We start from the raw sequence: 19143 nt of genomic DNA on the forward strand, positions 1-19143 counted from the left end.
CTTAAGTGGGATGAGGTATGTAAACCATTGTCAAAAGGAAGAGCAGGTATTAGAGTGTTGGAAGGCATGAATGTGGCACTCCTAGGAAAATGGCTAGGGGGATTTGGATATGAAGCTTGTAAGTTGTGGAGATAAGTACTTGTATCAAAATATGGTGTCCAAGAAAGGGGTGGTTGGTAAAGAAGTCCTCGTATTATAGAGCTTTGGGTATTTGAAAAGCCATTAATTAATTGCTCCCTTGTTCAAGCCTGGTGTGCTCTCCCCGGCCGCCACCCCCCCCTCTTTCGGATGAGTCACATATTCATTTTTAGGTGGGCCCTTGGTATGGAGAAAGGCCTTTGATGGTAGATTTTCCATCCTTAGCAAGGTAAGCACCTATGAAGAATATCCTAGTTGCCGATTGTTTTTCCCATATAAATGGGGGAGGTGTGTGGTGTCTGTGTCCCCCATATCAAAGAGCCTTAATAGATAAGGTGGCGACAAATTTAACACTACTTTGGGAGCAGCTACACAACATTCATCCTTGTTCAACTCTCAAAGATCACTTGGTATGGAAGATGTCACCTAATGGGAAATTTTCAGTTAGATCCTTCTGTAAGATTCTTAGAGAGATTGATTTCGAGCTCATCAGAAATTTTGCATTCTGGTTCTATGGAGCGCCCCCTAAAGTGGCATCTTTCGCTTGGCTAATCAATCGGAACAGAATCATAACAATTTCCAATCTTTAGAAAAGGATTGATGGTTCTTCCCAATATATGTCTATTGTGCATGAGAGATGCAGAATTGATAGATCACATCTTTATTCATTGCTCATTTGTGCAACATATATGGTACATGTTCCTACAAGGTTCTGGTACTCAGTGGGCTATGCCTCAATCATTCACCGAGTTGTTTTGGATGTGGCATGGAAACCCAATTTTGCAGGGTTTGCTACAGACATGGAATCTCTTCTTGCTAGCAGTCCTATGGAATACTTAGGAGAATGCAATAATCGATGTTTTTGTAATAAACATCGATCATGCAAAGAGAGTGTGGCAATCCAAGAGAGGTGTAGTAGCAAGGGCATTTGGAGCGTTATGGGATGTTGATGTAAATGTTTATGAAATCTCTTCTTTGTTAGGGTTGTGATTCTAGGATGTAATCTGATTTGCTTTTCATGATGTATTTTTTCCTGCTTTGGTATCTATCATTGTTGCTATTCAATAAAAGCAGTTACTATTATCCTTTGAGAGAGAGAGAACTTACGCCACCGGCAACCTTTTCACAGATAAAATGACAATCAGCTTCGGTATATTTTGTGCGTTCATGAAAAAGGGGATTGGAACCAATATGAATGGTAGCCTGTTTGTCACAATACGTGGGCACAGGAGTATTCATCGGAATTCCTAATTGAGCGACAACTTTTCAGCCACAAGATTTGAAATGCAATATTCACCATGGCACGATACTCAGCCTCGGCATTGAATTGCACAACAATGGTTTGCTTCTTGGTCTTACATGTAACAAGATTTACTTTGAAAAAAGTAAAATCTCTTGTCGTAGAACGACAATGATAAGGAGAACCTACCCAGTCTATATTGGAATAACCTTCAATATTCCAATTATTATAACAACTATTAGGATACCACGACCTGGAGAAGACTTGATATGGTGAAGGATGTGATGAACAACTTCAGAATGGCTGGAGTGAGGAGCATGCATAACTCGACTCACTAATTTGACTGCATGAGATAGGTCAGGATGAGTAATAGTCAAATATATTAACTGACCAACCAAGCATTGGTACATGCGAGGATCATCAAGAAGTTCGCTATCATCAGGCCGAAGCTTCTTATTAAGCTCTAAGGGGGAATTGAGCAGTTTGATACCAAAATTACCAGTAGAAGTTAAAAGATCAAGAGCATTTTTTCACTGAGACAAAAGAATACCCTACTTTGAATGAGAGACTTCAATGAAAAGAAAATATTTTAATAGACTCAAACCTTTGATCCCAAAAACCTTGCTTAGATAGATCCTCAATTCAAAGATCCCACTAGCATTATTACTTGTAACAATAATATCATCCGCATACACACTGACAATGATAATGCCTTGGACCCGCCACTTAACAAACACTATGGTTTTATTGAGTACAAGTAAATCCAGTCCCAATCAAGGCCCTACTAAATTTCTCAAACTAGGCCCAAGGGGTATGCTTTAAACCTTATATCGCCTTTTTAAAATAACAAACTTTCTTTTCCTCCCCCTTTGGAGTGAAACTAGGAGAAGGAAGCATATAAATTTCCTCATCTAAATTACCATTTAAGGAGGCATTCTTAGCATCAAACTGGTGTAGCCAATTTAGATCAGCAGTAAGAGAAATAATAACATGAATTGAGTTTATCTTAGCAACAGGAGCAAAGATCTAAGAGTAATTCTCACCATATTTTTGTGTAAAGCCTTTAGCAACTAGGCAAGCTTTATATTTGGCTATGCTACCATTAGGCTTGGTATTTAAGGGCATAATACCCAATGACAATTCACTGGAATCCTCCCAACAGGTTACGTAATCATCTCTCACGTATGATTTTTCTCAAGAGCAGTCATCTCCTCCATAGCTTGATGCCATAAAGAAGTAAAAGTCTCCTTATGATTTTTTGTTATGGTAGAGAAAGAACGCTTGAGGGTAGAAACAAAGGACTTGTGTGTAGAAGATGAGTGATAAGAGACAATTTGAATAGGATATAATAAGAAGCTTTGAGCTGATGATGAGGAATATAGGGGTTTGACACCACGATTACTAATAAAAGTCAAAAGATCAAGAGCATATTACAAAACAATACCCTTTTTCGAACGAGAGATTTTAATGCTAAGAAATTATTTTAACAGACTCAAATATTTGGTGTCAAAAACCTTGCTCTGATACCGTGTTGGAGGAAATAACTTGGGAAGAAAATAAACTCAAAGATGCTTGGCTGTTCAACCCTCTCCGATGTTCAACCCTCTCTCTCTCTCTCTCTCTATATATATATATATACATATCTATATATCAAGTGAATGACAAAATTACATAAACTAATAAAACATAAAAAAAGAATAAAAGTAAAAGATAACTAATAAAAGGGAAATACGAGGTCCATGGCCCATGTCAGGCCCAAGTAAAAGGAATGGCCTGTGGCTTAAAGGGATATGGCTCAATTATGTTAACATTCACTAGTAACCTGAGATTCCATTGATAACAATGAAATAATTACTAGTGTCCAAGAACCTTAGGTATTGTTAAGAGTGGTGTCAAATCAATACCTTTTCCTAGTCAATAGAAGTCAACCACACCTGGCTTCTAGAATGCAATGAATCTCCATAACATGCTACACCCTGATTGTCTGTCTGTTGTCACTTATTTTTTATTTAAGTTTTTGACACCCTGATAAAGAAGCTTCGAAGAATCTAGGGACTCTCCTTGGTGGACTTATGTTCTTGCATGATGCATCTTTCGAGTAAACTAGGCTTAATACACACAAAAGAGGTCATTTTCCTTGTTTGAAACATTATATTGGTTTGCAATTTTCTTGCCATTTGGATTTTCGTAGTGTTTTTAGTGAAGTATAATTAATGCTAAATGCTTTGAGATGGGATGTGGAACTGATTTCCTGTTTCCTTTTTAGAAATATCTATTGGAAACAAAGGAGAATATTGAGAGGCATCGAAAATCGTTAAAGAAACGACAATCTGGTAAAGTTCATCTGTTTTCACATTGACCAGCATTGTGCTTTCTAGTTCTTTCTTTGATATGTGTGAGATTGGAACCACAGTATTTGAGATAAGTTCAAATATTTCAGACACAAGCCTTTTGGTCCAGGCAAATGTAGCATTTATCTATTATTCAAGTGTTTTTCTTGCATCATTATATATTGAGTATTACTTGTCCACTTTTTGTAGAATCCGGAGATCTGATATATTCTCATACTTGGTAGTGGTTGTTCTTAATTCATCATCAACATCATCCAAGTTTTATCTACATGAATCCTGTTCCGCCATTCCACTCTATCAACAAGCTATCAAGCCTTAATTGGTCATAAACACCCCCCACCCCACAAAAGAAAGGAAAAAAAGAAAGAAACCATCTTGGTTACACAGTAAATGGGAGAATGAAAAAAAATGTAATTGGGATTTCTTTTTCTTCTATTGTTTCTTCTTCTGCTACTACTACTACTTCTTCTTCTTCTTCTTCTTCTGTTACTGCTGCTGCTACTTCTTCTGTTGCTGTTGCTTCTGCTTCTTCTCCACCTACTCCCCTGCATGGCCTCAGCATCTCTCTCTCTCTCTCTCTCTCTCTCTCTCTCTCTCTCTCTCTCCAAAGAAAATCCATCAACGGGGCTCCTTATGTGCCTAGTTTAAAAAGGAGATTTTTGAAACTTTGGTGGCGTATGACGCTTGATACACTTGCACTCAGAAAATTGTACACATGGCATATATTAAACTTAAAATAATACCACTAAATTGTGGGACCCACTGTAACTAAGTCACTGTTTGAAAATAAAATTGTTTCAACGATTTTAATCATTGATTTGCGGACACTTGTTTGTTGAAATAGGACCACTGGATATTTAATTCTTAAGCTTCCAACAAATGTCCACTAATCTGATAGCCAGTTAATGAAATAAGCATAATTTCAGGCCAATTGCATTAATGGGATGAGTGCCATAGATTGCATGAATTTGGGGCATTGACTGGCCTACAAATCTGCAATACTATCCATCTGAATTTAATTTAATTTTTTTTGTTAAAATTTCTTGGGTGGAATGTTGTCAAATGCTGGGGATATGCACTAGTGCCTAGTGTTGTGGACAGATTAAGGAGGAAAGAGAAGAAAAAGAGAAGAAAGGAGAGAAAGAGAATGATGTTTAGGGTTCATATGTCCCTAGCTTCCTTAAGTCTATTTGCATAGTTTTCAATATTTACAAGAATTCCATTAATAACTAAAAATACCATTACGTCCTAAACCTAGATGCGCCTAAGAATGGGTTGTATAATAGTGCTCACATTCACATTCGGTAACACTACCTCTCAAGTTGGAGCATATATATCATGAATGCCTAGCTCGATAAAGAGAGGATGTAGTGGAGTACGACTTAGAGCTTTTATAAATATACCTGCCAGTTGATATTAAGACTTGATGAACGACATTCAACTTTCTTTAGCTACAACTCTCTCCTGGATGAAGTGGCAATCAAATTTGATGTTCTTAGTCCTCTCATGATAGTTATGGTTGTTGGCAATATGAGAGGCTGCTTGATTATCATAGTAAAACATCGTGGGAACCTCAACTACAAATGTAAGTTCACCCATTAATATTTTTAGTCAAATAAGCTCACATGTCGCATGGGCCATGGCTTTGTATTCCTCTTCAACACTTGAATGGACCACAACACTTTGCTTCTTAGTCTTTCATGTAACAAGATTAGCACCAACAAAAGTACAATAGCCAGATGTAGATAGCCTATTAGATAGAGAACCAACCTAATATGCATCTGAATATCCTTCCACTTGAAAATGGCCATTTTGCTCGTAGATGATACCATGACTGCGAGCTCCCTTTAAATACCTAAGGATATGAAGCGCGCCCTCCATATGAGGAATGCAAGGAGGCAGCATAAACTGACTAACCACATTAACAAGATATATGATAAATTATTTTTTTCACAAGTTGACGATATCTCCCTAGATCATCAGGTTTTCACCCTAATCCATACCAATTTTCTGATTTGAATCCATGGGAGTTTCGACAGGCTTGGCTCTTAGAAGACTTATCTCATCAAGTATTTTTTTTTTTTTTTTTCCTTTTCTTTTTGAAGGATACCTGGTCAATCAAGTAAATATATTGCATATTTTCATTGTGATAAGTTGATGACCACCTTGGGCCTGGCCACCTCAATGACTAAGAAATATCGAAGACGGCTCAAGTCCATATAGAAATGCCGCTGTAAGAATTTCTTCAACTTGTCAACTTTTGTATTGTCACTGCCTATGATAGTGATGTTATCTACATATAGAACCAACACAATAGTGCCTGTCTCACTATCCCGAACAAAAACAAAATTATCGGCTTGGCTACGTTTCATCTCTAACTCGAACAACACTTTATTAAACTTGTCGAACAAAGCTCTTGTAGAACGTTTCAACCCATAAATTAATTTCTTAAGACGACATACCTTATCTGACTCCCCCTTGAGCAACAAACTCAGGTGGTTGCTCCATGTAAACTTCTACAACTAGATCTCCATAAAGAAAAACATTTTTCAAATTAAGCTGATATAATGGCTAATGTAAGTTCGCAGTGATGGAAATAACTATTCACAGTGAGTGAAGCTTTGCTACATGTGAAAAGGTCTTTGAGTAGTTGATTCCAAGGGTACGAGAGTTATAATGACAACTAATTGAGCTTTTAAATGATCCATTGAGTTATCATGGTTTTATTTTACCATATACACCCATCTGCATGGTTGCACCCAATTACACGCTTTCTAGGAAGTAGTTTAATAAGTTTAGTTAACGTCCAAGTTTGATTCTGATAAAGTCAAGCGATTTCTTCTTTCAGAGATCGTTTTCACCCATCACAACGCGGAGTGTCCTGAAAAGAATGGAGAATGGATACAGACGACATAGACAGTAAATTGTCAAAGTGATAGAGACAAATCACTGAAGGAAACAAAGTTGGAAATAAGATGTTGCATGCATGAACGAATGCCCATACAAACCGATGGGAAGATTACCTTTATCAGATGGTGGAGGCAAGGACTTAGAAGAATGATGGTCTTCTGACTAATTTGTAGGATTGGTAGAAGTCATGATCATATGTACTCTATCTCCACGTTTAGAACGTCTGGTGTAAACTTGCAAAGGCCGATTTGCATGCTGCGTAGTCATCTTCCCAACTCTAGTAGTAATATCTAGTACAACAGGAACAGTAGTTATGGAGCTCTCATCAAACTGTCCTTAGAGAAATATGGAGTTTCCTTAGAGAAATATGGAGTTTGTTCAAAGAATGTAACATTGGTTGATATATAACGTCTCTTGGAGACATGGTTATAACATTTGTATCCTCGTTGGGTATGGGAGTACCTAAGAAAGATACACTTGATAGTCCTTGGTTCAAAATTGTCATGAGCATGATCAAGTTGATGCACAAGGCATACATAACCAAATACCTTGGGAGGAATAGAGTAAGAGGGAATATGAGGACACAAGACAGAGATTTGGCTTTCCATCTAAAACAGATGAAGGCATCTGACTTATTAAGTAGCATGTTGTTAAGACGACATCTGTGGAAAATATTAATGGAACCTTCATATTCAACAATAAGGCTCTGGCAACTTCAAGTAAATGACGATTCTTACGTTCTACTATCCCCATTTGCTGAGGTGCACACACACATGAAGTTTAGTGAATAATACCATGAGATGAAAGGGATGAATTAAATTCATGAGATAAATATTTTCTAGAATTATTTGAATGTAGAACACAAATTCTAGACTTGAATTGAGTTTGTGCTTCCATATGAAATTCTTTAAAGCAAGAAAACGCTTATGATTGACCTTCATCAAATATAGCTATGCCATGTGAAAATAGTCATCCACAAAAATAATGAAGTGCTTAAAAGCAGATAAACCGGTAAGATGAATTGGACTCAAATATAAGAATGTACTAAATAAAAAGGTTTATCACTTCTCTTATCTAGATGAGGAAGAAAAGATGCTCGATGGTGTTTACTCAACTCACAAGCCTCACACTCTAACCTAGACACATGTAACAATGATGGGGCTGGATTCTTCAAACTACATTAAGGATGGATGACCAATTATGGAATGCCACTGATGAGGAGAGATGTATGTCTACACTGCAGCTCTAGTTATTACACGATCGAGATAATAGTGTCAATTTGCTTTGTGCCTTCCCCCAAGCATCCTTCCTGTCTTTTGATTTTGGAATTTACAATAAGAAGGATAAAATGTGACAGAACAATTTAATGATTTAGTTAGCTTACTCACTGACAACAGACTTAAAGGAAATTTAGGAATGTAAAGTACTGATGACAATGAAAGTGATATGGTAGGATGGACTGTACCCAATCTAGAAGCATGGGTTGAAGTACCATTTGCTAATGCGACAAAAGACATGGGTGGCGACAGTCTTAACTGAGATAACACAATATGCTTACTGGTTATATGATTGAAAGCTCTTGAGTCAATAATGACCTAGGGTACACTATCAGACGATTCAAGACAAAAGGTACCTAACTGCGCAAGAGTAGCTGTGGAGGATGATGCGTGAGTGGAGTGATCGTTTAGAAGTCTGGTATATTTTTTCTTAGATAGTGTAACTGTCACCTGAATCTTTTTTATAAAAAAAAAACTATATCACATTAAGTACTATGCTCCGCAGTGGAGGAGATAGGCTTGGACACATAACCCCCATTATCAGAGGAATAAACCTGATTCGTTTAGGTAAGCTTACCAATAAGAATATAAGATCCTAACATGTGTCCACTATGTGGTTACTGTGACCACAATGATTGCATTATCGATTACCATGGGTATGGCCGCGACTATCATTGAAATCTGTACCACGTGCTTCCAAATTACTTCGGCTCTAAAGTGACCTTCTCTTGTATCTCTATCATCGAAACGGTCACTATGACCATGGCCACCAACAAACTTCCCCCATCTCTTCTACTAGACGTAGATATAAATGCAGAATGATCTGATGAAGATGAACTCTGTACGCTAACCGTACATTGAACACAAGCAAAAGCCTTAATAGTGTCTGGGATCTCGCTAACTTCAAGAATTTGAGCTTGGACAGGCTTGAACTTAGGACAAAGATCAGAGAGGAATTTGGTAATATGTAATTCATCTATCTGCCATCGCGTAGTCTCATAATCTGTAGGTAGGGGCTAGCATATGTTTAGTTCCTCCCACATACCTCACAAGACAGAAAAATAACCCTCCGGTGCTCTCATCTCCTTATTAAAGAGTGGAAATACTTTGAAGTAATTCATAGATCCGAGTTAAGTTCTTTTCCTCTAAATACATCTCCATTAGGTTATCTCAGGCTTCCTTCACTGTCTTGAAAAATATAACATTTGCACTAATATGAGGCCACGTGCTATTCCATAACAGAGCCCTAATTTTGGCATCATTTGCCACCCAATCTTCGTACTCTATTGAACTTTTGTCAGGTTTGAGAGAAATCATATTTTAATTTCTTTGTACCCACAAGGACTACCTCTATTGATGTGGCCCACTATAAGCAATTTGCCCCATTGAGTTTATTCAATGTAATATGAAAGTTTATTGCCTTGGATGGAGACAAAAGACTCATGGCTTGATTATTGACATCTATTGATTATGGAGAAATCAAACACCCAAGGAGGAAGGGATAACTTTTACTAACCCCACACGTATTTTACAAACCAATGTAGATCAACGAACACGATCACTTGATGGAATTTTTTGTTTTAACACCTTCACACGTACATTGATTCTTTAACTCTTGCAATGCTCACCTTCAACACATTTTCAATCTCAAATTTGATAAAAAATCTGGCCATAAACACACAATGCCCTACTTTTGTTCATCACGATGGATCTATATGAGAGTGGGCCTCACACACATTCATGGGATACGATTATACAGCCCACCATACGGTGGTTGAGAGAGATTTGAGTTGATTAGCCTCCAACGACCTTAGATTTTTACCTCGAAGCAATAAGAGGAAAAGAAAAGAGAAGAAATGTGGAAGAAGGAAAAGATCGATGCCCGGACCTATTTATCTCGGATACCATGCGGATGGATTGAGAAAGGAGGATAGAGAAGAAGAAAAAGAGAAGAAAGGAGAGAGAATGAGGATTAGGGTTCATAGGTTCTCACCTCTCTCAAGTTTATTAATATAGTTTTCCATATTTATAAGAATGCCATTAATAACAAAAGTAAAAATACCCATTATGTCCTAAACCTAGATGGCCATAAGAATGGGCCATATAACATCCCACATTCACCTTCGATAATAAGTGGGATGAGTGCCATAGATTGCATGAATTTGGGGTCAATTTGGGGGCATTTGAATGGTTCTCCAAATCGACGACACTACTTATCTGAATTTAATTTTAATTTTTTCTTATAATTACTGAGGGGAATGATGTCGAATGCTTAGGAATATGCAATAGTGGGATGGGTGCCATAGATTGCATGAATTTCAGGTTGATTCAGGGGCACTCGAGTGGTCCTTCAAATCGGTGACATTATTTATCCGAATTCAGTTTCACTTTTTTCTTTGAAAGTTCTTGGGGGGTGTGACGTCAAATGCTTAAGGATTTGCATTTGTGGGATAAGTGCTGTAGCTTGCATGAATTTTGGGCAAATTTGGGGTGAATATAGCCTTTCAAGTTAATAAAATCATTTGACAGGCGGAGACAACATTCTTACCATAGAATGGACCATTACGCCATCATAAACATGTTCAAAACCACAAAAGAATACATATTTTCAATCATCTCAATATCTTAGATCTTTCCGACTTTTTTTTTTTTTTTTTTTTTTTTTTATTTTTTATCTAAAAAAATTTGACCGTTATGGTTGTTATGCATGACAGTTTTCGGTTGGGCCATTACACGCACCATTACCTTTATGGAATACTTTGATCACCACTCATGCCATTTTGGGCCTTCCCCTAGTGGTAGTTCTTAATTGCTTATGTGATTGTTTTCTGCCTTGAAGATAAGGGCGATGGAAGTGACCTTGAGATGGGAACGCTAGAAGAGGACTTTCTTATCCAGGATGAAATTTGCAAATCCCGTCTAGCAAGCATCAAACGTGTAAGCTTTTTGCATCTTACTTTTCTATTTCATGATTTGATTTGTTTCATGGTCATCTTTCTTCACATTAGGGTCCCAGACAGTGGTGTATCATGTTAGTCCTGTTTCGAGCAATTCCTTATCTATAAACAGGTACCAATTGAGCACATGATTACTTTGTGTTGTATTTATTTTAGGAAGAAGAAATTGCTTTGCGAGAAAGGGATCGCTATGAACTGGAGAAGGGAAGGTTGATACGTGAAATGAAGCGTATAAGAGATGAGGATGGGTCACGCTTTAACAATTTCCAGATCCTGAACCACCGATATGCTCTCTTAAACCTTCTTGGAAAGGGAGGCTTTAGTGAAGTTTACAAGGTGAATGTTTTTTTTTTTACCCTTTTAAATTTCCAGTTCATTTCCCTGTTTTCCAGCACTTCTAGAATCTACCTTCCAAGAGTATGGTGTTAATGGATCCATTTCATCATCATCATCATCATCGTCATCATCATCAAAGCCTTATCCTAACTAATTGAGGTCAGCTACATGAATCCTATTATCCTTTCCACTCTATTGAGGCCCATATCTTCAGTTAAACCTTAGGTCTTGGAAGTCTTTCTTTCTACCTCCACCCATGTCCTTTTGGGCATTCCCTTGCCCTTTTAGAGCCTTCAACTTGAACCGACTGAGTCTTTCCAATCGGTTCAGTTCTTGGTCTTTGTTGCACATGGCCAAACCATCTTAGTCTTGCTTCCCTCATCTTATTACCTGTTGATGTTAATGGATCCATTTGCTGGAAGAAAAAAGTCGACCAAGATTCTGCCTTCCTGGACCTTGAAACAGATATCTGGATCATTGTTTTGCCTACATAGGCATTTGTGAGAATATACTTTTTTGCAGTGATTTGAAGTGGGAACTTTCGAGCAGGCATATGACTTGGTGGAGTTTAGATATGTCGCATGTAAGCTTCATGGTTTGAATGCGCAATGGAGTGAGGAAAAGAAGCAGAGTTACATACGCCACGCAATTCGGGAGTACAACATTCACAAGACCTTGGTGCATCATAACATCGTGCGGCTATGGGACACCTTCGAGATCGATCAGAACACATTCTGCACTGTCTTGGATTATTGCAGTGGTATATAGACTTGAATACCTAAACCTGTTGATGCTCCTTAGTGCACTAAGGAAGCTTTATGCACCTTGGGCACTTGCAAAGCAGGTTTTGTACAACTAAATTATGTTTTGCATTTTCTTATACTAGTTTATAGTCCATATTTTTTTCACATGTTGTAATTTTATGAATAATCATGCCTTTCCTGTTATCAAGGCCAATGGATTACTCTAACATGTTTTTCAAATGTAATGCTGTGAAAAATTACGTTTACTCTCCAATTTTCTAAAGAATACTTTGTGTGAGGAACACATCATCTTTGATGTTTGAAAGACATCTATTTCACACTACCCAACTGCAGACATACAAACACATTTTTTAAAAGCCTCAGAAGTGGTTGAACTTGATTTTTGTTAGCAAAACATGAAATGAGAGAATTTGACACTTTGCAATTGGGACTGAAACGAGAGAATTTTCTAAATAAATTGATCGATTCTGCCAGGTAATCCTGATGTTTGCCGCAAGATTTTGAGAGATCCAGGCTGTTCTTGCATCTGATCTGATCATCATATTGTCTTCTTACAAAATATTAAGTGGGCAATGCTGTTTTTGGCTCAGAATTAAGAAAAAAGAGGACACAGTACACTTATTGTTAACATTAACAACTTCAACTGGCAGCCCACCTCAAATCGGCGGGTAAACTATTCATTTTTCGCTTATCAAAAATGAAATTATACATCTGGCTTCACATCCTCATCAGATTGGCCCAGATGATCCTACAAGACAGCCAGATGAAAGATCAGGCCATTTGATGACGTATCAGGCCCGTATCATTCCCATCTATGGGTCCTGATCAAATAACTGACAGTCCTGTCTATTTAAGTTGGACCATCCTATTTTCCATTTCATAGATCGCATCAAGGGTCCGGATTGATTTGATGCGATATCAGGGCCATCAGAAGGTCTTGATTTGTGTTTTGACCAAGTTCAGTCGTGTTGGAATGTGAGACTGCTTCCATCTGATTTCTTGGATGAGTCCACATATGCAATTGGATGGCTGACAGATTCATCTGGGAATCAAATATGCCCTCAATATGACAATCAAATGATTAGTGCTTTCTGTTATAGTATTTCATTTGGAGTCCAAATGCATGGTTTATATTGAGTCCTATAATAGTTTGGAGCGTTAGGGCTGTTTGGTTGATTCATGAAAAATGGGTTAATTTCATATTAGTTAATCATAATTATGTATTAGAGATCATGATATCTAATACAGAATTCTGATTAACTAAATGGCATAATTTAGTAGAGATCATGATCTGTAGTACATAATCTCTACTATATATAACATGGATAGGTTTTGGATATTTTTGCCCCCGCAGTTAGTTTTCCTGGTTGGAAAACCTTGACTGTTTTAAGGCAATGGTATAACATTTAAAGTAAATTTAAAGGGTATTTTAGGAACTTTAAAATGTGGCTGGTTGACATTTGATGGCTTGGATTTCACCTGCAAAAGCGGACGCCTTACATCTATCTGCATAGAACCAGCGTGCTGCTGATTTCTCTCCCCCAAACTATAGCGCGATTTTTCTCCCGAATCTCTCTCTCTCTCTCTCTCTCTCTCTCTCTCTCCATGTGCATTATGGTAAACTAAAATGAGATTAATTCATTTTCAGGTGTCTACAAGCCATTAGTATGTGGTTTTATATTTTCTTCTGGAAAGCAGTTTGTTATAAATTGCCATTCAAAAAAGCACCAAAAAAAAAAAAAAAACACAGGAAGAGGGAAAAGAACAAAAAAAAGTTTGTTATGATTAGGAGTGTCCATTATGAGTCATTTGCAATGGTAGGGTTTAGTTTGAACCCTTAAAGGATTCCTTGTGCCCAGGCATATAAATAGTCATATAGGCCATGCATATTGAAAGTTTACATGATTTTCTTTGTGATTGAAATTCTCAAGTTCTTTTACGGGAGCTGTGAAGGGGGTGTTTCTTTGTGGAAAATACTAGTCCTATACTAGTAGGCTATTAAATGGTCCTCTTTTTATTATATTCACCTCCATGTGTGTGCACTTTCTTTGGTTTTCTTAAGTATTATTTCATATTTATGCATTCAGATAGTTCTAATTCTGGTTTAAAAGATATATATATTTTTTTTGCTGGCCCTTTGCTATTAGAAGTGAAAATTCTGGTTAATCTATGGAGAATCTTGCCTTGTTTAATTTTCCTTTATGTTATTTAGATGACTGAATGATTCACATTTTATTCTTATTGTTGCAACTTTCTGAACTAGAGGAGTCATTTTAATCTTCAGCTCTCTTCTTTATTGATCTCTTGTTTTGATCTTAGGGAAAGATCTTGATGCAGTTCTTAAAACAACCCCCATCCTGCCAGAAAGAGAAGCTCGGATTATAATTGTTCAGATATTTCAAGGCCTTGTGTACTTGAACAAGAGACCACAGAAGATCATTCATTATGATTTGAAGCCTGGCAATGTTCTATTTAATGAGGTTGGCGTTGCAAAAGTGACCGATTTTGGTCTGAGCAAGATTGTGGAGGATGATGTTGGATCTCAGGGCATGGAACTGACTTCTCAGGGAGCTGGAACATACTGGTGAGTGCATCACTCAGCAATTATGTTGTCGATGTGTTTTTTAGAGATGTTATTTATTCTCATATCTGAAGATGAAATTTCAACCATTGATAGATTGTTTTATTTGTTCTCAACTAATTTAGCTCAATTTACTTTCATGTTAATAATTTTTCAACTCTTTTAAAATGAACTGTTCCCTCTTCCCACTACAAATAGTTCGAGTATGTAATAGGTTCAAGAACAAAGAATTATATGATAAGTGGGATGCATCTTTGCACAGTATACTTGGATTTTCAATTATGACAACTTGCCCTTTGTGGTTTGGTAATCCAGGTCCCGATTGTTGGTCTTTTGATTGCCACTGTAGATGGATAATGGCCCAAAATAATCCCAAAGTAGAAGATCTCGGAGACAACAAATCAGGACAAATTTCAGTTGAATGTGGACCATGATTATGTTTATCTTCTTAGCCATCTATCTGTAGGCCAGAAACCCAAAAGTTTAAGATTGTTCTGCTAGGGAGATATTGGGACATGGTGCATCCACAGTGGAGACAGCAGACCAATGGTTTGGATTGCTGAACCATGAGCTCCACTTGTCCACTTGTTCAAAAACATGGCCCAGGAATTGTATAATACTCTCAAGGAATCTGGAGTTCTTGTATAGTGTACACAGATGGCACATACTTACCTAAGTTTCCTTAGTGAGTAGTTGTGTTTCCCAAAGTCCTTTCTTATGGTCATTGTTATTTTTACCAAACTCAATTAGTTGGAATAAGGCTTAGAAGATGGTGATGATGGCCATTTTATTCTTATTCAGAGATGCCGCTGCTATTTCCAAGTTCCGATCTCAGTTCTGTTTCCTGCAATATCTGCTAATCTCTCCATCTGTTCTAGAAGTCGCTAGACATGGAGAAGTCTTTGGCATGTAGCATAGCTATCTCTTCACTTCAAATACTGGATTCCTCCAGGAAAAATATGCTTCGTAATCTAATTTTGTGAATGTAATCATTTGTTTACTTACAGTTAATCTTCCCTGAATGATTTCGTACACTATTGTACACAGACCTTAGAAAAAACTAGAGCATCTGATTTCCATACTTTGAAACTCAGGTAGGAATTTTTCTCCTTTCTGAGACATACCTATTAATAATTTAGAGTGAGTCTCACTAATTGGGCTACAGATTGGAACTTGTTATATTTTTGGGGAATGTTTCAACATGGTTATACTTATTACCCATAATGAATTAATATGCCCCATTTCTTAAGAATTTGGGGTCTAGAAGATCTGGCGTACCCAGTTCTTTTCACACTCTGTAGTTGAGATCCATACAAGTTCAATCATGCATTTCTCTAGTCTTCTCATGTTTCAGCTGTACTTGTAATCACAGTACCACCTCTCTTTTGTGATACTGAAGAGCAATTACATTTAATTAAACTTAGTTTTGTATCATCACTTTCCATCCTGTCATTTCTCTTCATTTGTTTCTTACCTCAACATTTTCCTCATGCATGCCATATGATTTCTATCCTTTTCTAGCGACATCATGAATTGCCCTATGCTCACAGATTTTTTTATATTTTTTTTTTCATTGTGTATTTTAAGGTACTTGCCTCCAGAATGCTTTGTGCTCAGCAAGACACCACTCATTTCATCAAAGGTCTGTAACAAAGACAATTGTGTGGTAGCGCATAAGGTTATCGGGATTTGGAATGATAATAGACTTGAGATTTTAAAGAATATTAGTCCTGCTTTCCGGGAAAATTTACTTGCAAGGCATTTTCAGTAATTCGATTGCTTACAAATGACATTTCTTGTCTGAATGCGATTCTGCTTTTAAATACATGGAAATGCTATCTCTTTGGGTCATTTAGTTTTTGGTATGGACAAAAGTGGCCTTTTCCATAGCATTTCGAGTGGATTCTTCTGTCCACTCCAAAAGTGTATCCAATGGTTAATGTGACATTTGTATTGTCACACTTGATCAGATTGATAATCTCACATATCTTTGATTGGTTGGTTCAGTTCAAAATGAGCAGTTATATGGCTATTGGGGGAGTAGCCATCCAAATCCTACTCCCAACATGTGCCAACATGGTTCATCTATGCAAGAGCTGGACCATTCATCAAGTGGGCCCCACGTGGCAGCTTCCATGACCCGAATATGATGCTGTTCCTGTCATCATGTGGACCATACACATCGATTGTCCACTGTGGATCAATGCCCGTCCATTTTTCATTCACATGGCTACCTGATAACTTTTCTGGCTTGATTTTCTCTATGTCACACAGTTGGTACCACCAGATGAACAACCCCAATTTCTCGCACATGTACCTGTGGGGATTGTAGGATTCGGATGGGCACTTAGGAGGGCAACCAAAATTATATTCATTAACAGGCACCTTCTCACGCCGATAACAATTACTTTATTGTCTTATAAATTATGAGTTTTCCTGTATTCATTAATTTACATACCTGTTGTTACTAAACATGATTCATGTCAAAGGGTAACTAATGTTCCATAGAATAGGACCTTGCAAAACTTCAGTACTTTTAAGAGAAAAACATCGAACTAAAACGTAAGGTTAAGTGTTCTCCCCAGTTGTGAGTCAACTCGGACTTGGGGGTTCTGTAGTTGATTTTTTTTTTTCCAAGTTCCTGAATTTTGTTTGTCATTTGTGTTATCTCATTTATTGGTGCATTACTTGGTGATATTTCTATTTCTTCTAATCTGCTACTACTTGGGAAACAGGTCGATGTTTGGTCAGCTGGTATTCTGTTTTACCAAATGCTCTTTGGTAGACGCCCCTTTGGGCATGATCAGACCCAAGAGAGGATACTCCGTGAAGACACGATTATAAGAGCACACAAGGTGGATTTTCCTTCACGTCCAACGGTCTCAAGTGAGGCAAAGGCAAGAACCTCTCTGTCTTACTCATTTGTACAAATGCTTATTTTCTTCATTGCCTTGTGGAACCATTGTGAACTTGGAGGCTATGTTCAAGGTGCCATTCTTCTTGCTGAGACTCAAGCAATTGCTTCTGCTAGACACTTCATTTACTCATGTTCGTAGAGATGCAGATGTCATGGTCGACATTGGAGCCAAAGAGGGTGTTGTTTTAGTGTCGTTTGTGTTGGAAATTCCATTCTCCTTTTTGATGACTTCTTAAAGTTGTGGTTTTGCTTGTTTTTTGAGAAAACAGCACTAAAGTCTTTGAGATGAAGCTTCTGATAAAACATCCCCTTAAAAATCACTCCATGTCAAATATTTTTGATGCATTATCCTTCCACAAATTGTAGTGAATTAAACATTGTCATGGCTTAAAACCAGGGTCCTGAATGTTTAGAAAGCCTTGATGTTGGTTTTGACAAAATTTTATGAGTCGGATTTAAATCTTAGGATTTGATTCGATTCCTGTAGAAAATGATTTATGATTCTTCTTGGAGCAATTATGCAGGTCCTGGACTTCAATGAGAATACAATTTGCTGAAGGGCAGGATTCTGCATATTTGGTGTTACAAACCATTGTTCTGATGGACCCACCATCTACCTTGATGCGGGGCATGGTGCCAAGTCTCAAAAGTGTCTGGCTTGGCACAATCTGAAAATCTATGCATAGGGATACTTGCATATACAAAAAAGATCTTAATTAAATAGATAACACAAACAACGAAAACAATAAAGAATAAAGGAAATTCGGAAAGAATATTCACATATTTCTAAGAACAAACAATTAATAGCAGTGTATTTCAAAGGTGCTAGGTGCAACCAGTGTTTGAAATATCGATACTATCGGCTGATATTATCGTTATCGCACCACTGCGAGACGATAAACCCCCGATAACCCCCAGAAGATACCAAAAAAATCCCAAATTCAGATGTCGGCCGATATATCTTCGATATCACACCATAAAAATCGGATCCGGGTTGTGGAGGAAAAAAAAATTGAATTAGAAAAAAAAAGAAGAAAAGAAATCGGAGAGTACCTGGCTGTAGCGGTGATCCGAGGTGGGCCATTCGACAGGTAAGTAGGATTTTCTTGCCATTTTCTTCAACTTCCCTCTTTCTCGGAGATTCCGGCGAGGAATCAGGCCGGATCGACGAACCGTTCCTTCCGGAACGAGATTTGAGGGGAAGAGCCTTGCATGCGTGAAAGAATCGGATTGGACTGCGTGGATGGCGGTGAAAATGGAGAGGGAAAGTGAAAGAGGGGCGGGATGGGGAAATCGGATTGTGTATGAGTTACTCAGTACGCTCTTATCATACTGAGTAAACTCTGTAGGGCCCATTGTGCAGTTTTTTAGTTCATCCACGCCGTCCATCCGTTTTTCCAGATCATTTTAGGGGTTGACCCCAAAAATGAAGTATATCAAAATCTCAAGTAGACCTTACCAAAGGAAATAGTGGAAGTATTGATTTCCACTGTTGAAATATTTATAAGGCCCCCAATGATGTTTATTTGTCATCCAAGCTGTTTGTAATATCACAAAGACATGGATGAATGGAAAAAACAAATATAATCTTGATCTAAAACTTCTGTGGGCCCCAAGAACTTTTCAACGGTAGACTTCAATTCAAACTGTTTTAGGTGGTGTGGTCCACTTG

The 19143-nt window shown here is 37.6% G+C and overlaps 1 protein-coding gene across 6 annotated transcripts in view; it reads left to right on the forward strand.

Moving 5' to 3' along the window:
- LOC131233905 (serine/threonine-protein kinase TOUSLED) overlaps positions 1 to 19143 on the forward strand; it is an 82565-nt gene that overhangs the window by 50449 nt on the left and 12973 nt on the right. For 5 of the 6 annotated variants that reach the window (XM_058230746.1, XM_058230745.1, XM_058230747.1 and 2 more), the window contains 7 exons: positions 3645 to 3711; positions 10756 to 10853; positions 11030 to 11209; positions 11759 to 11969; positions 14293 to 14557; positions 16142 to 16196; positions 17290 to 17625. In XM_058230746.1, coding sequence (XP_058086729.1) covers positions 3645 to 3711; positions 10756 to 10853; positions 11030 to 11209; positions 11759 to 11969; positions 14293 to 14557; positions 16142 to 16196; positions 17290 to 17610 — 1197 coding nt within the window. In that variant the 3' untranslated portion in view covers positions 17611 to 17625. Of the gene's footprint in view, positions 1 to 3644; positions 3712 to 10755; positions 10854 to 11029; positions 11210 to 11758; positions 11970 to 14292; positions 14558 to 16141; positions 16197 to 17289; positions 17626 to 19143 lie in introns of those variants that run through there. The other variant, XM_058230750.1, reaches the window with a different exon arrangement.

The sequence above is a fragment of the Magnolia sinica genome, chromosome 18, assembly GCF_029962835.1.
Source record: "Magnolia sinica isolate HGM2019 chromosome 18, MsV1, whole genome shotgun sequence".
Lineage (NCBI taxonomy): Eukaryota > Viridiplantae > Streptophyta > Magnoliopsida > Magnoliales > Magnoliaceae > Magnolia > Magnolia sinica.